Consider the following 24,020-nt stretch of genomic DNA (forward strand, 5'->3'; position numbering starts at 1 on the left):
CATTTCATACCCATTTAATTCAAACTCATTACATGTCTTCTCATTCATCCACGTCTCTGAAATACCTATAATATTAAATGGAGATTTGAATTGACTCAAGTAGTCCTGGATATCATCAAAATGAGAGTATAGACTCCTGCTATTAAAATGTACTAGACATATGTTATCATCTTTCATGAATGTTTTATCAAATGTGACATCAGTATAATATAAACAATAATTGATGGTGTTTTGAGGAGCATTTCTATCTGGATCCATTCCTGTCATTAATCTTTGTGATTTGCAGTTGATGTGGTCAGAAAAATGGATTGATTCCAAATTTTGGTAGTTCATCAAATCTTCATTCTCCTCTATTTCAGAGGGGAATTCACTATCAGAACTATACATATCGAGTTATTTCAGGAACATGAAAAAAGGAAGAGGGTGTGAGAACAACTTCAAAATGCAAAAATAGTTTCCTAACTAATTCCCCAATCTGCTGGATTGTCAAAAAAGTGTTGTTGGGAGCCTTTGGAGAGTTTGATAGTTGCTCAATAGATGAGAAAGGCTTCAAAGACAGCTTTTCGAGCACTGTACATCGTGGAGAGCAGGGTCGTCTCAGCTTGGCCGTCGCGTCACTGTAGTCACTTTAGTCACTTTAGTCACTGTAGTCACTGTAGTCACTGTAGTCACTGTAATCACAGTAGTCACTGTAGTCACTGTAATCACTGTAGTCACTGTAGTCACTGTAATCACTGTAATCACTGTAGTCACTGTAATCACTGTAGTCACTGTAGTCACTGTAGTCACTGTAGTCACTGTAATCACTGTAGTCACTGTAGTCACTGTAATCACTGTAGTCACTGTAGTCACTGTAGTCACTGTAGTCACTGTAATCACAGTAGTCACTGTAGTCACTGTAATCACTGTAGTCACTGTAGTCACTGTAATCACTGTAGTCACTGTAGTCACTGTAATCACAGTAGTCACTGTAATCACTGTAATCACTGTAATCACTGTGATCACTGTAGTCACTGTAGTCACTGTAATCACTGTAGTCACTGTAGTCACTGTAGTCACTGTAATCACTGTAGTCGCTGTAGTCACTGTGGTCACTGTAGTCACTGTAATCACAGTAGTCACTGTGGTCACTGTGGTCACTGTAATCACTGTAGTCACTGTAGTCACTGTAGTCACTGTAATCACTGTAGTCACTGTAGTCACTGTAATCACTGTAGTCACTGTAGTCACTGTGGTCACTGTAGTCACTGTAATCACAGTAGTCACTGTGGTCAGTGTGGTCACTGTAATCACTGTAATCACTGTAGTCACTGTAATCACTGTAGTCACTGTAGTCACTGTAATCACTGTAGTCACTGTAGTCACTGTAGTCAGTGTAATCACTGTAGTCACTGTAGTCACTGTAATCACTGTAGTCACTGTAGTCACTGTAATCACTGTAGTCGTAGTCACTGTAGTCACTGTAGTCACTGTAGTCACTGTAGTCACTGTAATCACTGCAATCACTGTAGTCACTGTAATCACTGTAATCACTGTAGTCGCTGTAGTCACTGTATTCACTGTGGTCACTGTAGTCACTGTAGTCACTGTATTCACTGTAGTCACTGTAGTCACTGTAGTCACTGTAATCACTGTAGCCACTGTATTCACTGTAGTCGCTGTAGTCACTGTATTCACTGTGGTCACTGTAGTCACTGTAGTCACTGTATTCACTGTAGTCACTGTAGTCACTGTAATCACTGTAGTCACTGTAGTCACTGTAATCACTGTAGTCACTGTAATCACTGTAGTCACTGTAATCACTGTAATCACTGTAATCACTGTAGTCACTGTAGTCACTGTAGTCACTGTAGTCACTGTAGTCACTGTAATCACTGTAGTCACTGTAGTCACTGTAATCACTGTAGTCACTGTAATCACTGTAGTCACTGTAGTCACTGTAGTCACTGCAGTCACTGTATTCACTGTAGTCACTGTAATCACTGTAGTCACTGTAATCACTGTAATCACTGTAATCACTGTAGTCACTGTAGTCACTGTAATCACTGTAGTCACTGTAGTCACTGTAATCACTGTAGTCACTGTAATCACTGTAGTCACTGTAGTCACTGTAGTCACTGTAGTCACTGTAGTCACTGTAGTCACTGTAGTCACTGTATTCACTGTAGTCACTGTAGTCACTGTAATCACTGTAGTCGCTGTAGTCACTGTAATCACTGTAGTCACTGTAGTCACTGTAGTCACTGTAGTCACTGTAATCACTGTAGTCACTGTAGTCACTGTAGTCACTGTAATCACTGTAGTCACTGTAGTCACTGTAGTCACTGTAATCACTGTAGTCACTGTAATCACTGTAGTCACTGTGGTCACTGTAGTCACTGTAGTCACTGTAGTCACTGTAGTCACTGTAGTCCGGGGCAAAGCCAACGGAGTTCCCTAGAGAGCTGAAGAGGATGTTTTTCTAGCCTGGTTGAGGATGCGGTCCTTTTCCATGTACCGTAGACACCTGACAATCATGGTCCTGGGACGGGCAGATTGGAGCGGGGGGCCCTCATGAGCTCCGGAGGACGAGCAGCCAAGGCAGGGAACCACTTGGGGATGTTGGCGGGCAGGTAAGACAGCGTGTTATTTCCTTCTTCGCCTTCCTTCATGTCAATTATTCTAATGCTTCTGTCCTCCAGATCTGTCATTTTTTTCTCAATGTGTGTGAGCCTTCTGGTGAACTTGAGCATAGTGTCCTCATTGCTATGGACTGGTGTTTCAATAGAAGACACTTCATTGCGGACAGTTTCTATGTCGGCAGCGTGCTTGGATAAAGTATCTTGAATTGACCCAAGTTGATCCTCCAATCGCTGGAATCGCTTTTGGGATCTAACCTCAGCGTCATTGAAACATTTCCTGAGTAGAGTCTCAAGGTAGGCCTCAGTGACGACGGATGTTTGAGACGAGGACGATCCTGATTCCATTGTTGCCTTTTTCATTGAAATTTGTAGCATGTGTGCGAAAAATGAGGAAAGTGGTGTTCATAAAAGAAAAAAAAAAGTTATGGCAGAAATCCAAGTAGCTTAGAGTTTTTTTAGAGCATGCACAGGGGAGCTTCAGTTTTCAACTTGCTCTACTCCGCCATCTATTAAATATTCCAAATATCATTTTCTTCTTAGTCAAATATCAAATGAGTAAACATTTGAAAGCAATAAGTAAACAAACCTGTTTTGTGTAACACAACTTGATGTTTCGTGAAAACAGCGTCCAGTAGTTGATTGTTCTCCTCTTTTGTTCTAAAAAGTTCCGCCTGGTATTCTGCTATCGTTCTTTCTAACACTACAAATATTTCTTCAACGGCAGCAGTTAGTCGCTGATCCACCAACGCTCTCAACATGTGTAATGTAGACATTTTCACACAATCACAACACTTTACTCTCACACTTGATCTCTACTTAGCGATGTGTTGATAACTTCTGTGTCTTCTGTTAGCAGCTAACAAGCTAAGCTAACTAGCGAGCTAAGCTAACTAACAAGCAAAGTTAGCACGAGAAGCGGCACAGTGCTTCGAGCGCATCGAGACAAATATATTCTTGAATAAAGAATCAAAGATGTATTTTATATGACATAAATATTTAAAACTGGAAAATAAATAGTAAGACTGACTTATTAGCGTCCTGCTCACGTCTTTCTGCGTCGTTGTGCTTTCACGACAGTTAGCACGCTTGACGTTACAAGGCAGGACTGCTCTATAATATTTTATTGAAATACTTGTACCTCTTCTATATTTTCTCCATATATTTTAATTTGGAGCTTGTTTTGTACTTTCCTCTTCGTAAAATGTATGACTTTTGTCTTTCCAACAGAGAATCTTAAACCCCAAGCCGTTCCCCAGTCTTGAACATTATTTACCGCTTTTTGAATCTTCTTTTCTATATGATGTGTATTTCTACCTCTCTTCCACATCACTCCATCATCACAAACAATGCCACCTCCACTAACCCTTCCACTTCACTAAAAACTTCATTTATCATGATGGAAAATAGTACTGGACTTATTATACTCCCTTGTGGGGTCCCATTTTCCACTTCCTATTCTCTGCTATATTCATTCTCTATTTTTACTAATAATGTTCTACTTGTTAAAAAGTCTTTTATCCATCTGTACATTCTTCCTCTAATCCCAATCTTATTTAGTTTCATCAGCAACCCCTGTTTCCACAACATATCATACGCTTTCTCTACGTCAAAAAATACCGCAATTATACTTTCTTTCTTTATTTGTCCTTTTCTAATTTCCTCTTCCAGCTGCACTGCTGGGTCGTTCTGTTTCTTGCTTTCCCAAATACACTTTGGTAGTTTGTTATCATTTCTTTTGACTCTAAATAATATACGAGCATTAATCATTTTTTCCATTACTTTGCCCAAATTTGAGGTCAATGCTATCGGCCTATAATTTCCTGCCTCTTCCGGATCTTTCCCTGGCTTGCATATTGGAATTATTACAGCTTCTTTCCACTCAGATGCTCATTTTCCTTCTTCATATTTCCTGTTATATCATTTCAAGACCACTTATTTGCCGATACTACCTAAGTTTTTGACCACCTGGCCTTTTCCTGGTGTCGTTTGTGTGTGTGTGTGTGTGTGTGTGTGCGTGTGTGTGTGTGTGTGTTGTATTTTCAACCTTTTTCAATATTGGAACCATTTCATTCAAAGAAAATGTCATATCCATATTGTATCCTTATATTCCATCATTTCCCCAATATTTAAACTAATTGTTTCTCTTCTTGTTTTTCTACATTTCTCAAATGATCATGACTGTGCACTTTAACAAAGGTTTTTGCTAAAAGTTCTGCTTTTTCTTTATTTTCTACCACAAACTGTGTTCCATCTTTCATCACATGATGTTTATGTTCTTTTCTGAGCCCTGACATGTTCTTGATCATTCCCCACACTTGGCTTAAAGGAGTAGTTCTATTTAGTGTTTCACAAAAAGTTCTCCAATGGTGTTTTCTTGTTTTTTTTAATAACATACCTTACTCTAGCTTGATGCCTTTTATACTGGATCATATCTTGGAAATGATGTGTTCTTCTTAATATTCTACAGTAAATGCTATATTCCGTTCTTTTATTGCATCTGTGCACTCTTGTGTCCACCACGGCACTATCTTCCTTCTTCTCCCTATACTATTCCTTGGTATGCTCTGTTTGGCTGCTTCTATTATGCACTTTGTAATATCTGTATTAAGTTGCTCAATATCTTGATTTATATTCTCTTTATTTAATGTCATGTTTGAAATGTCCCTAAATTGTTCCCAGTCACCATTATATTGATCTTCTCAGTCTAATTTCTTGCCTATTCTGTACAGTTTATTACATACGCTCCTCTCATTTGCTGTACTTCAGTTTCCTGATGACACAGCCCACATAAGCTGCTGTGTGATTCCCCCACAGTTACAACACTTCATCTGTTCATGACTTCCACATTGTCCATATTCATGCTCCCCTCCACACCGTCCACATCTCATCTTGGCATGACACACACTACTATGTGCCCAGAGTGTTGGCACTTGAAACAAGGTACTGGGGGTGGCACGTAAGTTCTAACATAGAAGCTTAAAAACCCTACCATGATTCTTTCCGGGAGGACTTCCTGGACAAACTGCACTAGCACAGATTCACTCTCCGTCTTTGCCCTATTTCCAGATGCCATCAATGTCTTCATCATTGTGACAGTTCCCCCTTTTTATTTATTAATCTTCTAAATGTTCTCCTCTTGGGATTCCTGTCACGACTCCTCTGGCCCCCTTTCATTCTCCCACTTCCATTCTTTCCTTTAGTATCTTATTGCACAGCTTTTGCAATCGCATTGCTTTGTACTTTTACTCTCCATTTTTACATTTAATCAAACGACTTCCGTCCTTTAGCACTTTGGCCATCTCCACCTCTCCAATGTCCTTCTTTCATCTCTTAACCAGTGTCATCAAATTAATATCTTTCATGTCTTGATCTGACTTCAATGTATATATAATCTTGCAATTATCTACATAATCTGTTTCCTCCTTTCTACTCTCTTAGCGCTCTACTTTCCTTCACTCCCTCCTCTCCCCTTCTTTCCTCTCTCCCCTCTAGTCCTATCCATGTCCATACCTTCCTCATACATCAGCTCACTATCTCCTTCCATCTCTTTTTTACCAGCTACCAGAAATCCATAGCTGGATAATGGAGAGGTTTTGTGAAATTAAGAAAATAAATAAAAATGAACTAAATCTCCTCTGTTCTGTACATCATTGTCCAAGTGACATTATATTGTCATCTTCCTCTTTATGCCATTTCCTCAAGGTGACAGAAAAACATGATACAACCTGCCTATCATGTGATTCTACCATGTTGGCAAAATACAAACACACAATATATTGACATATATAACACATAAAACATGGAATTAGAAGTGAACAGTACCCATCCCTACCAGCAAGTGTTGTTGTACTGGAAACTAATTTACAAACACAACTTCATCACACACAATACTCCACTATGGAATTGTTCTTATATTAAAATGAGAAACAAATCCATCTTTGTACAGCAATGGTTTGAAAAAGGCATTTGGTCACTGATGCACTTATTGAATGATAAAAATTGTTTATTATTTGAAGATTTCATTAAGTACGACCTGCAAATAAAAAAATATTGCAACATTTAAAAAGGCTTTCATTCAAAATATTCTACTTACTGCATCTTTTTTAATTCTTTACTATTTCTTCTTCTTCTTATTATTTTCTCTGGAACAAAAACATACTCATAACTTAAAGTTTCCATTCTTTCCAAGACGGAATTGACCACTTAAAATATTTTGGATGTTGTTTTGCAATTAGATACAACATTTGTTGGTTCTGTGACTGGGAAACACAATAAACAGTTTATTTTAAGAATGTATGCAAAGTAAATCTCTGTGGGATGATGTACAATATTGGCTTTTGTCTGACACTCCAAACTTTGACTGATATTGATGTTGTTTTGAGGATGTTGAAAAAGAAAAAAAAACATTGAAAAAAACGTTGAAAACACAATACTGGATTTATTTGATATATCCACATATGTAAGTTTGTGAAAACAAAACCGTCCTTTCACAAAATAAAAATCAGCTATTTTCTCTCACTTGTATATTGCATAAAGGTCTGGGGACATACATATAAAACAATCACAACACAATCATCATAATACTGAGTAATAACGATAATGAATAAAATAGATTATAGAGACCCAACAAATGATTCAAAAAGACACACATTTTAAAATTGTATAAAAGACAACTGTTTAAATGATGTATAAAGTAAATAATAATATGCTTCCTGAAGTGGTCCAGAAGATGTTTCAGATGTGAACCAGTACATATGTATATCATATAAAGGTGATAATCTATGGGATTATTAACAATTACAAATACAAATATGTAATACTTCAATATTTCATTTAATTAGGTCTAAAATTGTATGATGAATATACAGTATGTATATATATATATATATATATATATATGTGTGTGTGTGTGTGTGTATACATACACACATGTTTATTGCATGTAAAATATGTATTTTACTGTTTACTCTCACTTTTTTACTCAAATGGTTCTGTCCATTTTTTAATAAAAGTACACAAAGTTGGATATTAATGCATGTGCTTGACTGAAAAAAGCATTAATATCAATAAATCAATCAATGTTTACTTATATAGCCCTAAATCACTAGTGTCTCAAAGGGCTGCACAAACCACTACGACATCCTCGGTAGGCCCACATAAGGGCAAGGAAAACTCACACCCAGTGGGACGTCGGTGACAATGATGACTATGAGAACATGATACTGTGATACTGATGATACTGATGACTATGAGAACATATGAAAACATGATACTGTGAAAGATGGATCCAACACAGTCGCGAGAGTCCAGTCCAAAGCGGATCCAACACATATAATATAAATATAAAATATAAATATATAAATATAAATATAAAATATCAAATCTATAAATGTAAAGATCATATTAAACAGATTGTTAGACAAACAACAATGTCACACATGTTATATGTGCTGATGTTGTTAGAAAGTCAAAATGAAAGTCTGGACAGTTTATTTCAAATCCTGCAGTTTCATTTGCTGCTGCTGTTCTCACCAGCACACTTGTGTTTCTTACACTGGTACTTAGAAGACAATCTTTCACCACACACACTGCAACTCAACACTTTCTCTCCTGGGTGTCTTCTCATGTGTACTACAAGGGTTGATCGTCACAAAAGCTTCTGTTGCAGATTGAACAGGAATGTGATTATTCACCAGTGTGTGTTCTCATGTGTACTTTCACATATGTACTTTGTGTAAAACCTTTACCACAGGTTGAACAGGAAAAAGGTTTTTCTCCAGTGTGTGTTCTCTTGTGTCTTACAAGGTTTGATCGTTGAAAAAAGCTTCTGTTGCAGATTAAACAGGAATGTGACTTTTCACCAGTGTGTGTTCTCTTGTGTCTTACAAGCATTGACCGGTCACAAAAGCTTCTGTTGCAGATTGAACAGGAATGTGATTTTTCACCAGTGTGTGTTTTAATGTGTCTTTTCAAATGTTGACCTTGTGTAAAGCATTTACCACAGATTGAACAGGAGAAAGGTTTTTCACCAGTGTGTGTTCTCATGTGTTCTTTCAAACATTGACTGCTAGTAAAACCTTTACTACATATTGAACAGGAAAAAGGTTTTTCACCAATGTGTGTTCTCATGTGTATTTTCAAACTCTGATTTTGTGCAAAACCTTTACCACAGATTGAACAAGAAAAAGGTTTTTCACCAGTGTGTGTTCTCATGTGTACTTTCAAACTCTGACCTACTGTAAAACCTTTACCACAGGTTGAACAGGAAAAAGGTTTTTCACCAGTGTGTGTTCTCATGTGTCTTTTCAAATTCTGACTTTGTGTAAAACCTTTACCACATAGTGAACAAGAAAAAGTTTTTTCTCCAGTGTGTGTTCTCATGTGTACTTTCACATTATGATTTTGTGTAAAACCTTTACCACAGGTTGAACAAATAAAAGTTTTTTCTCCAGTGTGTGTTCTCATGTGTCTTTTCAGATCACAATGGTATTTAAAGGTTTTGTGAGAGTGAGAACATGTGAAGTGAGTGTTGTCAGTGTGACATGTCTTATCATCTTTGGAGTCTTCATCATCAGTGTCAGGAGAGTGTGACGTTGTGTCCTCACTATCTGATAGTGGAGCTAAGAGCTTGTCTGCTTGTGATCCTCCACAGTGGTCTCCATCAGCTTCTGTTGTCATGTGTTGTGTTGAGCTGCTGCTTGGAGGCTCCCCCCCTCCCCTCTCCTCACTTTCACCTTTCACCTCATCATCTTCACTCTTCACAGGGACACCAGTCACTGGGAACTCCTCCAACCATTTAGGCTGACTGATGCCCTCTTCCTTCTCTTCCTCTTTAATGTACGGTGGCTCTTGGTCCTCCTCTTCCTTTTTAAAGTAGGCGGTCTGTGGGTCATCCTCTTCCTTTTTAATGTGAGGGGTCAGCAGGTTCTCTTGCTCCTTAAAGTGAGGGGTCAGTAGGTCTTCCTCTTCATTTTTGATGTGTAAGATCAGTGGGTCCTCCGCTTGCCCTTTAATGTGAAGGGTCAGTTTAACATTATGGGTCTGTGGCGTCTCGTCTTCTTCTTTAATGTGGGGGGGCTGTGGCTCCTCTCCTCCCTCTTTGATGTGTTGGGACTGTGGTACCTCTTCTTCCTCGTGTATGTGGGGGAACTGTGGTTCCTCCTCCTGCTCACGAGGACGATGTTCTTCATTGAAGTCTGTGGGACAGGAGAAAACAAACATTTTTTAGAAAAGTCTAGCTTTGCTCAGTCACATGAGACATTGTCCTGCACCAACATATAATCTCACAATCTCATCAGTTTCCCCTCACAGCAGTCAGGGTACTTCCAGCTGACACATGAAGAAGACATTCAGGGGAAAGCCTTCCCAGGCCAACGTCCAATCCACCTTATTCATATAAAAACATCCTAAAAGTCATTCCTGCAATCCTTAATGGTAGACGCCATATGTGAAAGTGTGCTGTTCTCCCTCTGAATAAGTCATACACACACAGGAAATAATGTACCACATGCCAGCCTCCACACAGTAGTACTAGTGATGAGCTCCCCCTGCTGGTGGACTATAATTACTCTCATTTTCACATTCATCTTTAGAGACATGTCTGTTATAAAAGAAGCATGAACACAGTCAACATGTTGGCCAATAAAGATGACATCTGTTTTACTTTCATTTAGATAGTGTCACCACAGTTAAACTGGGAAGAAGTAATCAGATTACTGACTACACCTTCAAAAGATAACTTGTTTACGCCGGGTCAAACTCGTTTCGCTAAATATTATTTTTATTAGCGCATGTCTAGAATTTCCGCCGGGTCAAACTCGTCACGTCACGAGTGACACTTCACCTGTCATCATTTTCGAAATGGAGGATGCTGATTTCAATAATTTGAAATCGCATAAAGGGAAGAAGATTAAGAGCTATTCAGTAGGATTTAAGGTCCAAGCTATTGAATATGCTAAAAAGAACAGTAAGCAGCTATGTTTTATTAATATACCGTAGCTGCGTGTGTCAAATATGAGTCATTAAATGACTCCCGCCTCCTGGTGGTAGAGGGCGCTAGTGATCCTTCTTGCGACTACTCGGCTGCAGAAGAAGTGACAACAAGCAGCAAGAGTTTATTTTTTCCTCTCGCTTGCACTTTTAACATGGAGGATTACATATCTAAAATAAAACAGTTTTCTAAACTGGACTTTAAATCGAAGCAGGAGGTAATAAAGGAAAATCTCCATCGAGACAGAGAGACTTTTAAAACTGAAGAAAGATAAGGAAGACTTCTATAAACAAGTTATCGATGCTTTTGATCAGAAGGAGCTGCGCATAGACTTTATTTATAAGTAAAGGTAAGACCATAGTAAAGTTTTTTTATTAAATGTGCTTTTCATGATGGTATATATGGTTTAATAATAATGATAATTAATAATAATAATAAGTAGATGAGGCAATTGTTCAAGGAATTGCGTGTGAATGCTCCAATGCTGAAATTGAACTGAAATGCTGACAGAATGTAGTATGAATGTAAGAATAGTTTGAATGTTGGAATGGTTTAAATGTTGAAGAGTTTGAATTTCAAGGAAAACCGGAATTTGGTTTGGAACTTGGGAAAGTGTGAGTTTGAATGTCCAGGATGAGTGGAATGTGTTGATGTTGGAATGGTTTGAATAGGTTGAAAAATGTGGGGATGGTGCAACTTGGACAAATGTTACTCAGGTGGGTGTACGCATGTGTGGAAGGTACGTAGACACAGAAAACTCCCCCACAAGCATGTTTGTGTGATTGACAGAAATATTTCAAGTCAATGTCCAGAGGTATTAAAACATTAGTCAATCAATCACACAAACGGTCAATGAACTTTGCAGTCATGGATACACTGTGTGTTTATTTTCTCCGGCTGCGGCTCTCAAACTGCATACAAAAGGCCTTCTTTTGTTCGTTTGGTCCCAAAGCGTAAAAAAGCGCTGCCTCAATTCTGCTAAAATAAAGCCGGTCTGGGGGCCCAAACGTCTCCACTCCAACACGCATGAGCAGCTAACTTGGCTAACATTAGCAGGTCTGGTGATGCACCGCACGTGACCTACGGTGGCCTAGGATGGACAAACCAGACAATTCTCACAAGACCACAACTCTTCTTCTCTCAACTTCCCAAAGTAATAATCTAGTCAATAATCACTGAACTCAAAAAAGATAAGGCATATTATTTTAACAATGACTTTGTTCCAAGATGGCGCCCCCCGTGGCTGACGTCTTTGCGTCGTCCTCCCGACAAAATATACATTTTTTATTTAATATACAAACCCCGTTTCCATATGAGTTGGGAAATTGTGTGAGATGTAAATATAAACGGAATACAATGATTTGCAAATCCTTTTCAAGCCATATTCAGTTGAATGCACTACAAAGACAAGATATTTGATGTTCAAACTCATAAACTTTTTTTTTTTGCAAATAATAATTAACTTAGAATTTCATGGCTGCAACACATGCCAAAGTAGTTGGGAAAGGGCATGTTCACCACTGTGTTACATCACTTTTTCTTTTAACAACACTCAATAAACGTTTGGGAACTGAGGAAACTCATTGTTGAAGCTTTGAAAGTGGAATTCTTTCCCATTCTTGTTTTATGTAGAGCTTCAGTCGTTCAACAGTCCGGGGTCTCCGCTGTCGTATTTTACACTTCATAATGTGTCACACATTTTCCATGGGAGACATGTCTGGACTGCAGGCGGGCCAGGAAAGTACCCACACTCTTTTACTACGAAGCCACGCTGTTGTAACACGTGGTTTGGCATTGTTTTGCTGATATAAGCAGGGGCGTCAATGGTAATGTTTCTTGGAGGACAACATATGTTGCTACAAAACCTGTATGGACCTTTCAGCATTAATGGTGCCCTCACAGATGTGTAAGTTACCCATGCCTTGGGCACTAATACACCCCCATACCATCACAGATGTGCAAGTTACCCATGCCTTGGGCACTAATACACCCCCATACCATCACACATGTGTAAGTTACCCATGTCTTGGGCACTAATACACCCCCATACCATCACACATGTGTAAGTTACCCATGCCTTGGGCACTAATGCACCCCCATACCATCACACATGTGTAAGTTACCCATGTCTTGTTCACTAATACACCCCCATACCATCACACATGTGTAAGTTACCCATGCCTTGGGCACTAATACACCCCCATACCATCACACATGTGTAAGTTACCCATGCCTTGGGCACTAATGCACCCCCATACCATCACACATGTGTAAGTTACCCATGCCTTGGGCACTAATACACCCTCATACCATCACACATGTGTAAGTTACCCATGCCTTGGGCACTAATACACCCCCATACCATCACACATGTGTAAGTTACCCATGCCTTGGGCACTAATGCACCCCCATACCATCACACATGTGTAAGTTACCCATGTCTTGTTCACTAATACACCCCCATACCATCACACATGTGTAAGTTACCCATGCCTTGGGCACTAATACACCCCCATACCATCACACATGTGTAAGTTACCCATGTCTTGTTCACTAATACACCCCCATACCATCACACATGTGTAAGTTACCCATGTCTTGTTCACTAATACACCCCCATACCATCACACATGTGTAAGTTACCCATGCCTTGGGCACTAATGCACCCCCATACCATCACACATGTGTAAGTTACCCATGCCTTGGGCACTAATACACCCTCATACCATCACACATGTGTAAGTTACCCATGCCTTGGGCACTAATACACCCCCATACCATCACACATGTGTAAGTTACCCATGCCTTGGGCACTAATACACCCCCATACCATCACACATGTGTAAGTTACCCATGCCTTGGGCACTAATACACCCCCATACCATCACACATGTGTAAGTTACCCATGCCTTGGACACTAATACACCCCCATACCATCACACATGTGTAAGTTACCCATGCCTTGGGCACTAATACACCCCCATACCATCACACATGTGTAAGTTACCCATGCCTTGGGCACTAATACACCCCCATACCATCACAGATGTGTAAGTTACCCATGCCTTGGACACTAATACACCCCCATACCATCACAGATGTGTAAGTTACCCATGCCTTGGACACTAATACACCCCCATACCATCACACATGCTGGATTTTCAACTTTGCGCCAATAACAATTCGGATGGTTATTTTCCTCTTTTTTCCGGAGGACACCACATCCACAGTTTCCAAATATAATTTGAAATGTGGACTCGTCAGACCACAGAACACTTTTCCACTTTGCATCAGTCCGCCTTAAATGAGCTCGGGCCCAGCGACGCCGGCGGCATTCCTTGTTGTTATTGATAAATGGGTTTTGCTTTGCAAAGTAGAGTCAGTGGCCTAGTGGTTAGAGTGTCTGCCCTGAGATCGTTAGGTTGTGAGTTCAAACCCCGGCCGAGTCGTACCAAAGACTATAAAAAAAATGGGACCCATTGCCTCCCTGCTTGGCACTCAGCATCAAGGGTCGGAATTGGGGATTAATCACCATAAATGATTCCCGGGCGCAGCACCGCTGCTGCCCACTGCTCCCCACACTTCCTAGGGGGTGATCAAGGGGGTGGGTCAAATGCAGAGGACAAATTTCACCACATCTAGTGTGTGTGTGACAATCATTGGTACTTTAACTTTTTAACTTAACTTTAACTTGCACTTACAGATGTAGCAACCGACTGTAGTTACTGACAGTGGTTTTATGAAGTGTTCCTGAGCCCATGTGGTGATATCCTTTACACACTGATGTCGGTTTTTGATGCAGTACCGCCTGAGGGCTCAAAGGTCCATAATATCATCGCTTACGTGCAGTGATTTCTCCAGATTCTCTGAACCTTTTGATGATTTTACGGACCGTAGATGGTAAAATCCCTAAATTCCTTTCAATAGCTCGTTGAGAAATGTTGTTCTAAAACTGTTCGACAATTTGCTTACAAATTGGTGACCCTCGCCCCATCCTTGTTTGTGAATTACTTAGCATGTCATGGAAGCTGCTTTTATACCCAATCATGGCACCCACCTGTTCCCAATTAGCCTGCACACCTGTGGGATGTTCCAAATAAGTGTTTGAAGAGCATTCCTCCACTTAATCAGTATTTATTTCCACCATTCCCAAGTACTTTGTCACGTGTTGCTGGCATCAAATTCTAAAGTTAATGATTATTTGCAAAAAAAAAAAAGTTTATCAGTTTGAACATCAAATATGTTGTCTTTGTAGCATATTCAACTGAATATGGCTTGAAAATGATTTGCAGATCATTGTATTCCGTTTATATTTACATCTAACACAATTTCCCAACTCATATGGAAACGGGGTTTGTAATTTGCATCCTAAATGTAAAGTTTTTGCATGCAACAGTGAGATATAACAGAGATGCACTTCTGGACATCGGAAAAGCTCACCACGAGCTCACTTCTAGTCTGACGGACTTCAACTTTCTGCTACGACGAGAGCCAGCTAACCACAAAACAACCACAACAAGACGGCGGGGCTACATGCTAGGCTAAAGGCTAGAGCTACACAACCACCACTACCTAGCCTGCTGCTAGCTAACTTGCGCTCACTCGACAACAAGCTGGATGAGCTGAGAACCAGGACTACATCCCAAAGTGAACTGAGAGAATGCTGTGCTCTTATTTACACGGAAACCTGGCTTTCGGACAGCATCCCAGACTCTGCTATCCAGCTACCAACGCACTCAGTCTACCGTGAAGACCGGACAAAGGCTTCAAGAAAGGCGAGAGGCGACGGGGTCTGTGTTTACGTGAGTAACAGCTGGTGCTCGGACGTACAGGTGGTTGAAAGACACTGCTCGGACAACATTGAGTTGTTGATGGTGAAATGCAGACCTTTTTACCTGCCAAGGGAGTTCAGTGCAGTGTTTATACTGTCTGTTTACATCCCGCCACGGGCGGACTCCACTACAGCGCTAATGCTGCTGCATGACGTCATCAATAAACAAGAGCCCGCACACCCCGATGCTGCGTTCATGAAAGCTGGGGATTTTAACCACCGCAACCTAAAGAGTGTCCTGTCCTCCCTAAATACCATTAATATGAGGACTCTCATACGAGGGAAAAAAACTCTCTGGACCAAGTATACTGCAATGGGAGTGGAGTCTACAAATGGTAAATTGGTAAATGGGTTGAACTTGTATAGCGCTTTTCTACCCCTTTTTAAGGAGCCCAAAGCGCTTTGACAGTATTTCCACATTCGCCCAATCACACACACATTCACACACTGATGGTGGGAGATGCCATGCAAGGCGCTCACCAGGACCCATCAGGAGCAAGGGTGAAGTGTCTTGCCTAAGGACACAACGGTGATGACTAGGATGATAGATGGTGGGGATTGAACCAGTAACCCTCAAATTACTGGAACCCTCAAATTACTGGCACAACCACTCTACCAACTTCGCCACGCCGTACCCAGACCACACTTTGGACTATCTGATCACATCTCAGCTTTTCTATATCCAGCGTACAGACAGCGCCTCAAGCAAGCCCCCCCAGTGAGTAAAACTGTTCAAGTTTGGAATGAAGACACTGAACTAGTGCTTCAGGACTGCTTTGGGAGTACAGACTGGGACATGTTGAAAACTGCTGCTCAGAGGGATGACGGTACTGTGGACATAGAGGAATATGCTTCCAGTGTAACTGGCTACATCAGTACGTGTGTGGAAAACATTGTTCCCACAAAACAATACAAGATATACCCAAACCAAAAACCCTGGATTAATGTTCGGTCCAAGCTACATGCCCGCTCCACTGCATTTGTCTCAGGCAACGCAGAGGACTAGAATAAGGCCAGATATGACCTGTGTAAATCCATCAGCGAAGCCAAGGGACAATGCAGACAAAAGCTGGAGGGATTCCACTTCAACACAGATTCCCGGCGCATGTGGCAAGGCCTGCAACACATCACAGACTACAAGCAGGGGAGCAGGGGGGTCACAAACAGCCAACGCTCACTGCCAGATGAGCTGAATGAGTTCTACGCCCGCTTCGAGGTCCTCAACACCAACTAACAGAGAGGGGTTCTGAGCGCACGCAGGACCCACCGCTCACTAGGACAACAGCAGAGGTACGTACAGTTCTGAAGAAAACAAACCCACGGAAGACAGTCGGCCCAGATAACATCCCTGGCCAGGCCCTCAGGGTGTGTTCATCAGAGCTGGCTGACGTACTTGCTGACATATACAACTTGTCACTAACACAAGCTGTTGTGCCCACCTGCTTCAAGACCACCACCATCGTGCCCCTGCCAAAGAAAAACACTGTGACCTGTCTGTTGCACTCACCCCAATAGTGATGAAGTGCTTCCAGAGGATAGTCATGTCACACATCAAGAAGACCATCCCAGACACACTGGACCCTCTACAGCAGGGGTCACCAACCTTTTTGAAACCAAGAGCTACTTCTTGGGTACTGATTAATGCGAAGGGCTACCAGTTTGATACACACTTAAACAAATTGCCACATATATATATATATATATAAAAATGGGTATTTCTGTCAGTCATTCTGTCGTAACTTTTTTTTCCTTTTACGGAAGGTTTTTTTGTAGAGAATAAATGATGAAAAACACTTAATTGAACGGTTTAAAAGAGGAGAAAACCCGAAAAAAATGAAAAATACATTTTGAAACATATTTTATCTTCAATTTCGACTCTTTAAAATTAAAAAATGAAGAGAAAAACTAGCTAATTTGAATCTTTTGGAAAAAAGTGAAAAACTTATTTATGTAACATCATTAGTAGTTTTTCCTGATTAATATTAATTTTAGAGTTTTGATGACATGTTTTGAATAGGTTAAAATTCAATCTGCATTTTGTTAGAATATATAACAAATTGGACAAGCTATATTTCTAACAAAGACAAATCGTTATTTCTTCTAGATTATCCAGAACAAACATTTTAAAAGAAATTCAAAAGAATTTGAAATAAGATTTAAATTTGATTGTACAGATTTTCTAGATTTGCCAGAATATTTTTTTTGAACTTTAATCATAAGTTTGAAGAAATATTTCACAAATATTCTTCGTCCAAAAAACAGAGGCTAAAATGAAGAATTAAATTAAAATGTATTTATTATTCCTATTTTCTTTCTTTAGTTTATTTCGAACATGAATATTTACAACACAATACAATACAGACAATAAAAATGATTTACAATTTTAAAAAAAATACTTGAACATTTATTTAAATTGTCAGGAAAGAAGAGGAAGGAATTTAAAAGGTAAAAAGGTGTATGTGTTTAAAAATCCTAAAATCAATTTTAAAGTTGTATATTTTCTCTAAAATTGTCTTTCTGAAAGTTATAAGAAGCAAAAAAAAAAAAATGAATGTATTTAAACAAGTTGAAGACCAAGTCTTTAAAATATTTTCTTGGATTTTTTCAATTCTATTTGAGTTTTGTCTCTCTTAGAATTAAAAAGGTCAAGCAAAGCGAGACCAGCTTGCTAGTAAATAAATAAAATTTAAAAAATAGAGGCGGCTCACTGGTAAGTGCTGCTATTTGAGCTATTTTTAGAACAGGCCAGCGGGCGACTCATCTGGTCCTTACAGGCGACCGGTGCCCGTGGTCACCGCGTTGGTGACCCCTGCTCTACAGTTTGTCTACCGGCAGAACCGGTCCACTGAGGATGCAGTCAACCCCGTCATCCACACCACCCTCACCCACGTAGAGGGCAAGGACACCTATGCCAGGCTATTATTCATCGACTACAGCTCTGCTTTTAACACGGTCATCCCACAAAAACTCACTGCTAAACTCCTCACTGTTGGTCTGACACCAACTCTCTGTGACTGGGTCCTGAACTTTCTCACAAACCGGCCCCAGTCAATCAGAATCGGCAACCAGACATCAGGCACAAAGGTTCTAAGCATTGGGACCCCCCAAGGCTGCGTGCTGAGCCCCCTATTGTACACCCTCTTTAAATTCCTCGGGACCCACATCAGCGAGGACCTCACCTGGGATCACAACACCCAACAAATAATAAAGAAAGCCCAGCAGCGACTGTACTTCCTAAGAAAGCTGAGAAAATTTGGCATGCCACCCAAAATTCTCAGCGACTTCTATAGAAGTACGGTTGAGAGTGTCCTTACCAGCTCAATCACGGTCTGGTATGGAAACTGCACTGCTAAGGACAGGAAGGCACTCCAGCGAGTGATTAAAACTGCTCAGTACATATCAGGAGCAGCCTTCCCCTCACTACAGGACATGTAGTCTACCAGGGCCACCAGGAGAGCACACAACATCATCAAGGACAGTACACAGTCTCTTCAGCCTCCTACCATCAGGCAGACCATACAGGAGCCTGAAATCCAGGACTACCAGACTGACAAACAGTTTTTACCCACAGGCCATCAGGCTTGTGAATGCTAACTTTTGAATGCCAGCTCCCCCCCAACCCTTTACTTTTGTCTTTTTGAACAAAAGACAGCTACAATGACCACCCCCTAACTGTGAACCATCACTGTAGACACGTTTCACCGTTGATCACTAAAGACACTTTAACTGCTGCTGTGACCCAAGGTCACCTCCATATTTATACTGTTGACTGTCAATCAGAATGTGCAATAATGTTATGTTACTTACGGTGCCTTGTATATACATTTTTATTTTAATTTTTAGCTAAGTACCGTGTGACTTGTTGAAGGGTGGACTAGCAAAGTAAGATTTTCATTGTACGGCAAACTGTGTGTTTAACTGTGCATATGACAATAAACAATCTTGAATCAAAAAGTGATTTGATGTAATATTTTGATATTTACACATCGCATATTTACACACACGCATTTTACTAGAATACCCTTATGAGCATTACATATATCAATATCAAGTACCTACTGTACTGTTTACTTGTTGAAATACCCTTTTTAGAGCAAATATCTACCCAAATGGCCACTTTGTTGCTGCCAAAAATGTATTTTAAGTAATATTTTGATATTGACACATCTCATCTCTGCATATTTTACTAGAATACTCTTATGGACATTACATGTGTATATATGAATCAAGTACCTACTGTACTGTATACTTGTAGAAATACCCTTTACAAAGCTAAAATATACCAAAACAACCACTCTGCTGCTGCCAAAATTTGATTTCAAGTAATATTTTGATACTGACAAATCTCATCTGTGCTTAGTTTACTAAAATACCCTTATGAGCATTACATATATCAAAATCAAGTACCTACTGTAATGTTTACTTGTTGAAATACCATTTTTAGAGCAAATATCTACCCAAATGACCACTTTGTTGCTGCCAAAAATGCATTTTAAGTAATAGTTTGATATTGATACATCTCATCTCTGCATATTTTACTAAATACTCTTATGGGCATGACATATATATAAATCAAGTACCTACTGTACTGTATACTTGTAGAAATACCCTTTACAAAGCTAAAATATACCAAAACAACCACTTTACTGCTGCCAAAAATTGATTTCAAGTAATATTTTGATATTTACACATCTCATCTCGGCATATTGTACTGGAATACCCTTATGGGCATTACACATGTATAAACCTAGTACCTACTGTACTGTTTACTTGTTGAAATACCCCATTTAGAGCTAAAAACTACCCAATTTGCTACTTTACTGCGACCAATAATCGATTCCAGATAATATCAACAATAATAACCAAATTGTCAGAATAATTGTATATAAGTTATAAAACAACTTTGTTTTCCATTGAATTCAGGTCCCCTGCGAGAAGACCAAAGCTGTCTTTCATCTTATCAAACAAAAGGCTTGTAAAACTCCACTGTCTGCGATGGGATGCAACATGGAGGTGTCGGTTTCTTTGATCTATTGACAGCCACAGGAGACCTTTTCTTGACCCGAGAGCTACAAAGCGGAGAGGGAGCAGACCTGACGCAGCATCAGGCACCTTTTCTTTTATCTGTTTATGATCGAGTGCGACAGCAGTTTACGACCCCCCCTCCCTTTAGAAACATCTGCAGCTATGTAATCAGAAAAGGCCCAAATGAAAAAGGACGCGTGGAACTCCCTCGTCAGAGCGTGGTGGGAAACTGTACGAAGTTGCAGCCCAGACGTTTCTCCTCATGAGCTAAATTGAATCCTGTCTGTGTTTGATTACTTTGCTCCTTGTCTTGTTTAATAGATGTCATCGGCAAAAATGTCAAAGCATATCTCTGAAACACAATATTATACATTCTGAAAACGATAGCAAGAATATACCAACAAATTTCAGAAAATGTCACGAGCAAACACTTTGTTTAAACGGTTTTTACTGCCTTTTTAGCCCTTTGAGACAATTGTGATTTAGGGCTAGATAAACATTGATTGATTGATTGATACAGTACAAAAATTCTAAATAACTGAAGAAACATCACTGATAAACATTGGAAAACTGTCACTGAACGTCTTAGTGTGATGTCATTCTGTGACAGACAAATGGAACACAGTTTCCACATGGTGAGGACATTGATGGTCAGACTCACTGTCTTACGGATTACCTCAACTTCTGCCTAGACGTGACCTGCCCTGCTAAGACTGTCCGGTGCTACCCTAATGACAAACTCTGGGTAACACAGGAGGTTCAAGCTGTGCTCAACAAGAAGAAAGCTGCCTTCAGGAGTGGAGACAGGGAGGCAATGAGAGCAGCACAGCGGGAGGTGAAAGGACACGTGAGGAAGGCTAAGGACAGCTACAGGAAGAAACTGGAGCAAAACAACATGAGGGAGGTCTGGGAAGGTGTGAAAATCATCACAGGCCACAAGACAAAGACCAGAGCAGTAGGAGGGACAATAGAGAGGGCCAATGAGATTAAGAACTTCTTCAACCGGTTCAACCAGAACCGGTTGAAGTGGGGGGTGTCCTCCCCACCCCCCACCACAGCCACCCCCTCTTCTTCTCCCCCCCAGCCATGGTTGCAACCCCCTATTCCTCCTCCTCCTCCACCAGACATTAGTCATCTCTGTGGACCAGGTCAGAGGTCAACTGAGGAAGCTGCATCCTAGAAACTATCTGGTGTGCACCTGAATATCTAGTGTGCACTATGTAATATTTAAGTACAGTCTTTTATTTTCTAATCAATTGATTTTTTACCATGAATTGATTAACGTGGACCCCGACTTAAACAAGTTGAAAAACATATTGGGGTGTTACCATTTAGTGATCAATTGTACGGAATATGTTCTGAACTGTGCAATCTACTAATAAAAGCATCAATCAATCAACCAATCAATTCCTACATGCAAACACAGTGTTACTGTTCAAACTGTGTGTAATGCAACAGTATTTAAAATGATTAAATATACTTGTTAAATAATGTGTCTTCCTTGTTTTTTATGAATAATTAAGGCCTACTATGCTACTGTATTTTAATGCTGTTCATGATGGTGGTACTTGGAAATTCAAGTATTTTCTGAGGTGGTACTTGGTGAAAAAAGTTTGACAACTACTGATGTAGTGAAGTTGTAAACTACATTGGCAGACACCATTTTGTTATACCCAAACGGCGTCTTCTCATACATCGCGCTTCCAACGAGATCCCGTCACCCCCCCCGAGTAAAAAGGTTCCACAACTGTTCACGTTATACCATCTCATCTCATTGTGCAACATGTGAATGTTTGAAGTGGAACTAAATGTGATCTCTGAAAGGGGTACACATTATTACCAAAGCAGGGCCCCCATCCACATATACAATACTACTACATATCTGATGAAAAACAACATTATTTTTGTTTTTTTAATTATAAGTGTGCCAAATCACCTATATTTGGACATTATCTAATGCAGGGGTGTCCAAAGTGCGGCCCGGGGGCCATTTGCGGCTCGCAGCTAATCGTTTACCGACCCGCCAGATATTCTGCAAAAATGATAGAATTGCAAAAATAAAAAATAAAACATCTAAAAAAAGTGGAATGAGGTGAAATCTAATGAGAAAAAGTGGCAATGTTGACACAAAGCTGCCATGCAGACAGTTTTTTTTCCCCCTTTTGTCTTTATTTTCTTTTTTTTCCATTGCTCAAAAAAAAAAGGACAAAAAAAATCAATGTTATAATGAATTATTACTTAAAAATTATCCTTTTAAAATGTTTTATGTGGAAAAAATATTGCGTATGTTTTGTGGTTGCCATATAAAAACATCAAAGTTTTGACAAAAGAGCATAAAATAAACAAAATAATAGTTCAAACTTAAAATCAATAGATATATCGGAAGTTGATCTTGAAATTTAAGTGTTTAAAGTAAAAAAAAATTATAATAAAAATGCATCATTTTATTAATGGGGTTCGAATCTCAATTATATTTAGTAGGATTTTATTTAACTTTTCACTGTGATTACTCAAAAATATTAAATAATTAAAATCAATGGTGTCCTGCATTATTAATCTTTGAGAGGTTTAATTGCTAAATAAAGGAACTCTCCTGAAGGAATCAATAAAGTACTATCTATCTATTGAAATACTGCATAGTTCAGTTTTACAATAAAAAACTAAGTTGTCTTTGACAGAAAAGGCATAAAACCTTATTTGTTTTACTTTATATCAACCTCAAGTTGATATAGAGATTTACTGTAAGCATCAAATAAAAAAGAATAATAATTTTACTTATTTGTAACATTTTACTGACTGAAGCCCTCTATGCTCTCTAGGAGCCCTAAGGATTAAAAAAAAATCCATATATTTTGTTATGGTTTGAAAATGAAAAATATCAAAATGGTCCCCGCATGTTAACATTTTTCCATGTTCGGCCCTCTGCGGAAAAAGTTTGGACACCCCTGATCTAATGGAAATGACTGCTGCAAACACGTCATGTTCATGATGAAATATAAAGTTAGTAAAAATGTGAGAGTAAGAAGTAAACAAACCTGTTCTGTGTAACACAATTTGAGCTTTCTTGAAAACAGCCTCCAATAGTTGACGTAGTCTCTCGTTCTCTTCTTTTGTCCGAGAAAGTTCCTCTTTGTACTCTGCTATCGTTCTTTCACACATTTTCACACAACAAAGTTCATTTTCACACAACAAAGTTCCTCCTCATACTTTTCTATCGTTCTTTCGCACATTTTCACACAATCACAACACTTTACACTCACACTTGATCTTAACTAAGCGATGTGTTGATCAAATCCGCGTCTCTTTGTTAGTAACTAACAAGCTAAGCTAACTAGCATGCTAAGCTAATTGGCGCGCTCAAACAACAAACAAACTAAGCGGGCCTAATAATGTCCAAAGTTGAGTGAGACGAGTGGAGTTAATGCTGACACGGAGGATGAATAAAGTGTAGTTAGTAGATGTGCCGAGGCTTAGAAGCGTGTGTGGATTAAGGAGGACTTTGCTGCAACCCGCATGTCCTCCACGCAACGCATGCGTCCTTAGGGGCGGGGCC

General features: G+C 39.6%; 2 protein-coding genes across 3 annotated transcripts in view; both read right to left on the bottom strand.

Annotated features, from left to right (window-relative positions):
• LOC133542085 (gastrula zinc finger protein XlCGF57.1-like) overlaps window positions 1-23,636 on the bottom strand; it is a 266,842-nt gene extending 243,206 nt beyond the window's left edge. The window contains exons 1-2 of one of the 2 annotated variants that reach the window (XR_009804046.1): window positions 23,503-23,636; window positions 7,838-9,817 (exon numbers count right to left, since the gene is read on the bottom strand). Coding sequence is in view for 1 of the 2 variants with exons in the window: in XM_061885919.1 (XP_061741903.1) it covers window positions 8,307-9,817; window positions 23,503-23,626 (1,635 nt within the window). In the remaining variant the exon portion in view is untranslated. Of the gene's footprint in view, window positions 1-7,039; window positions 9,818-23,502 lie in introns of those variants that run through there. The other variant, XM_061885919.1, reaches the window with a different exon arrangement.
• Window positions 1-24,020, bottom strand: part of LOC133542095 (uncharacterized) — a 132,462-nt gene that overhangs the window by 26,882 nt on the left and 81,560 nt on the right. The window lies entirely within an intron of this gene.

Source organism: Nerophis ophidion, linkage group LG24 (genome assembly GCF_033978795.1).
Source record: "Nerophis ophidion isolate RoL-2023_Sa linkage group LG24, RoL_Noph_v1.0, whole genome shotgun sequence".
Lineage (NCBI taxonomy): Eukaryota > Metazoa > Chordata > Actinopteri > Syngnathiformes > Syngnathidae > Nerophis > Nerophis ophidion.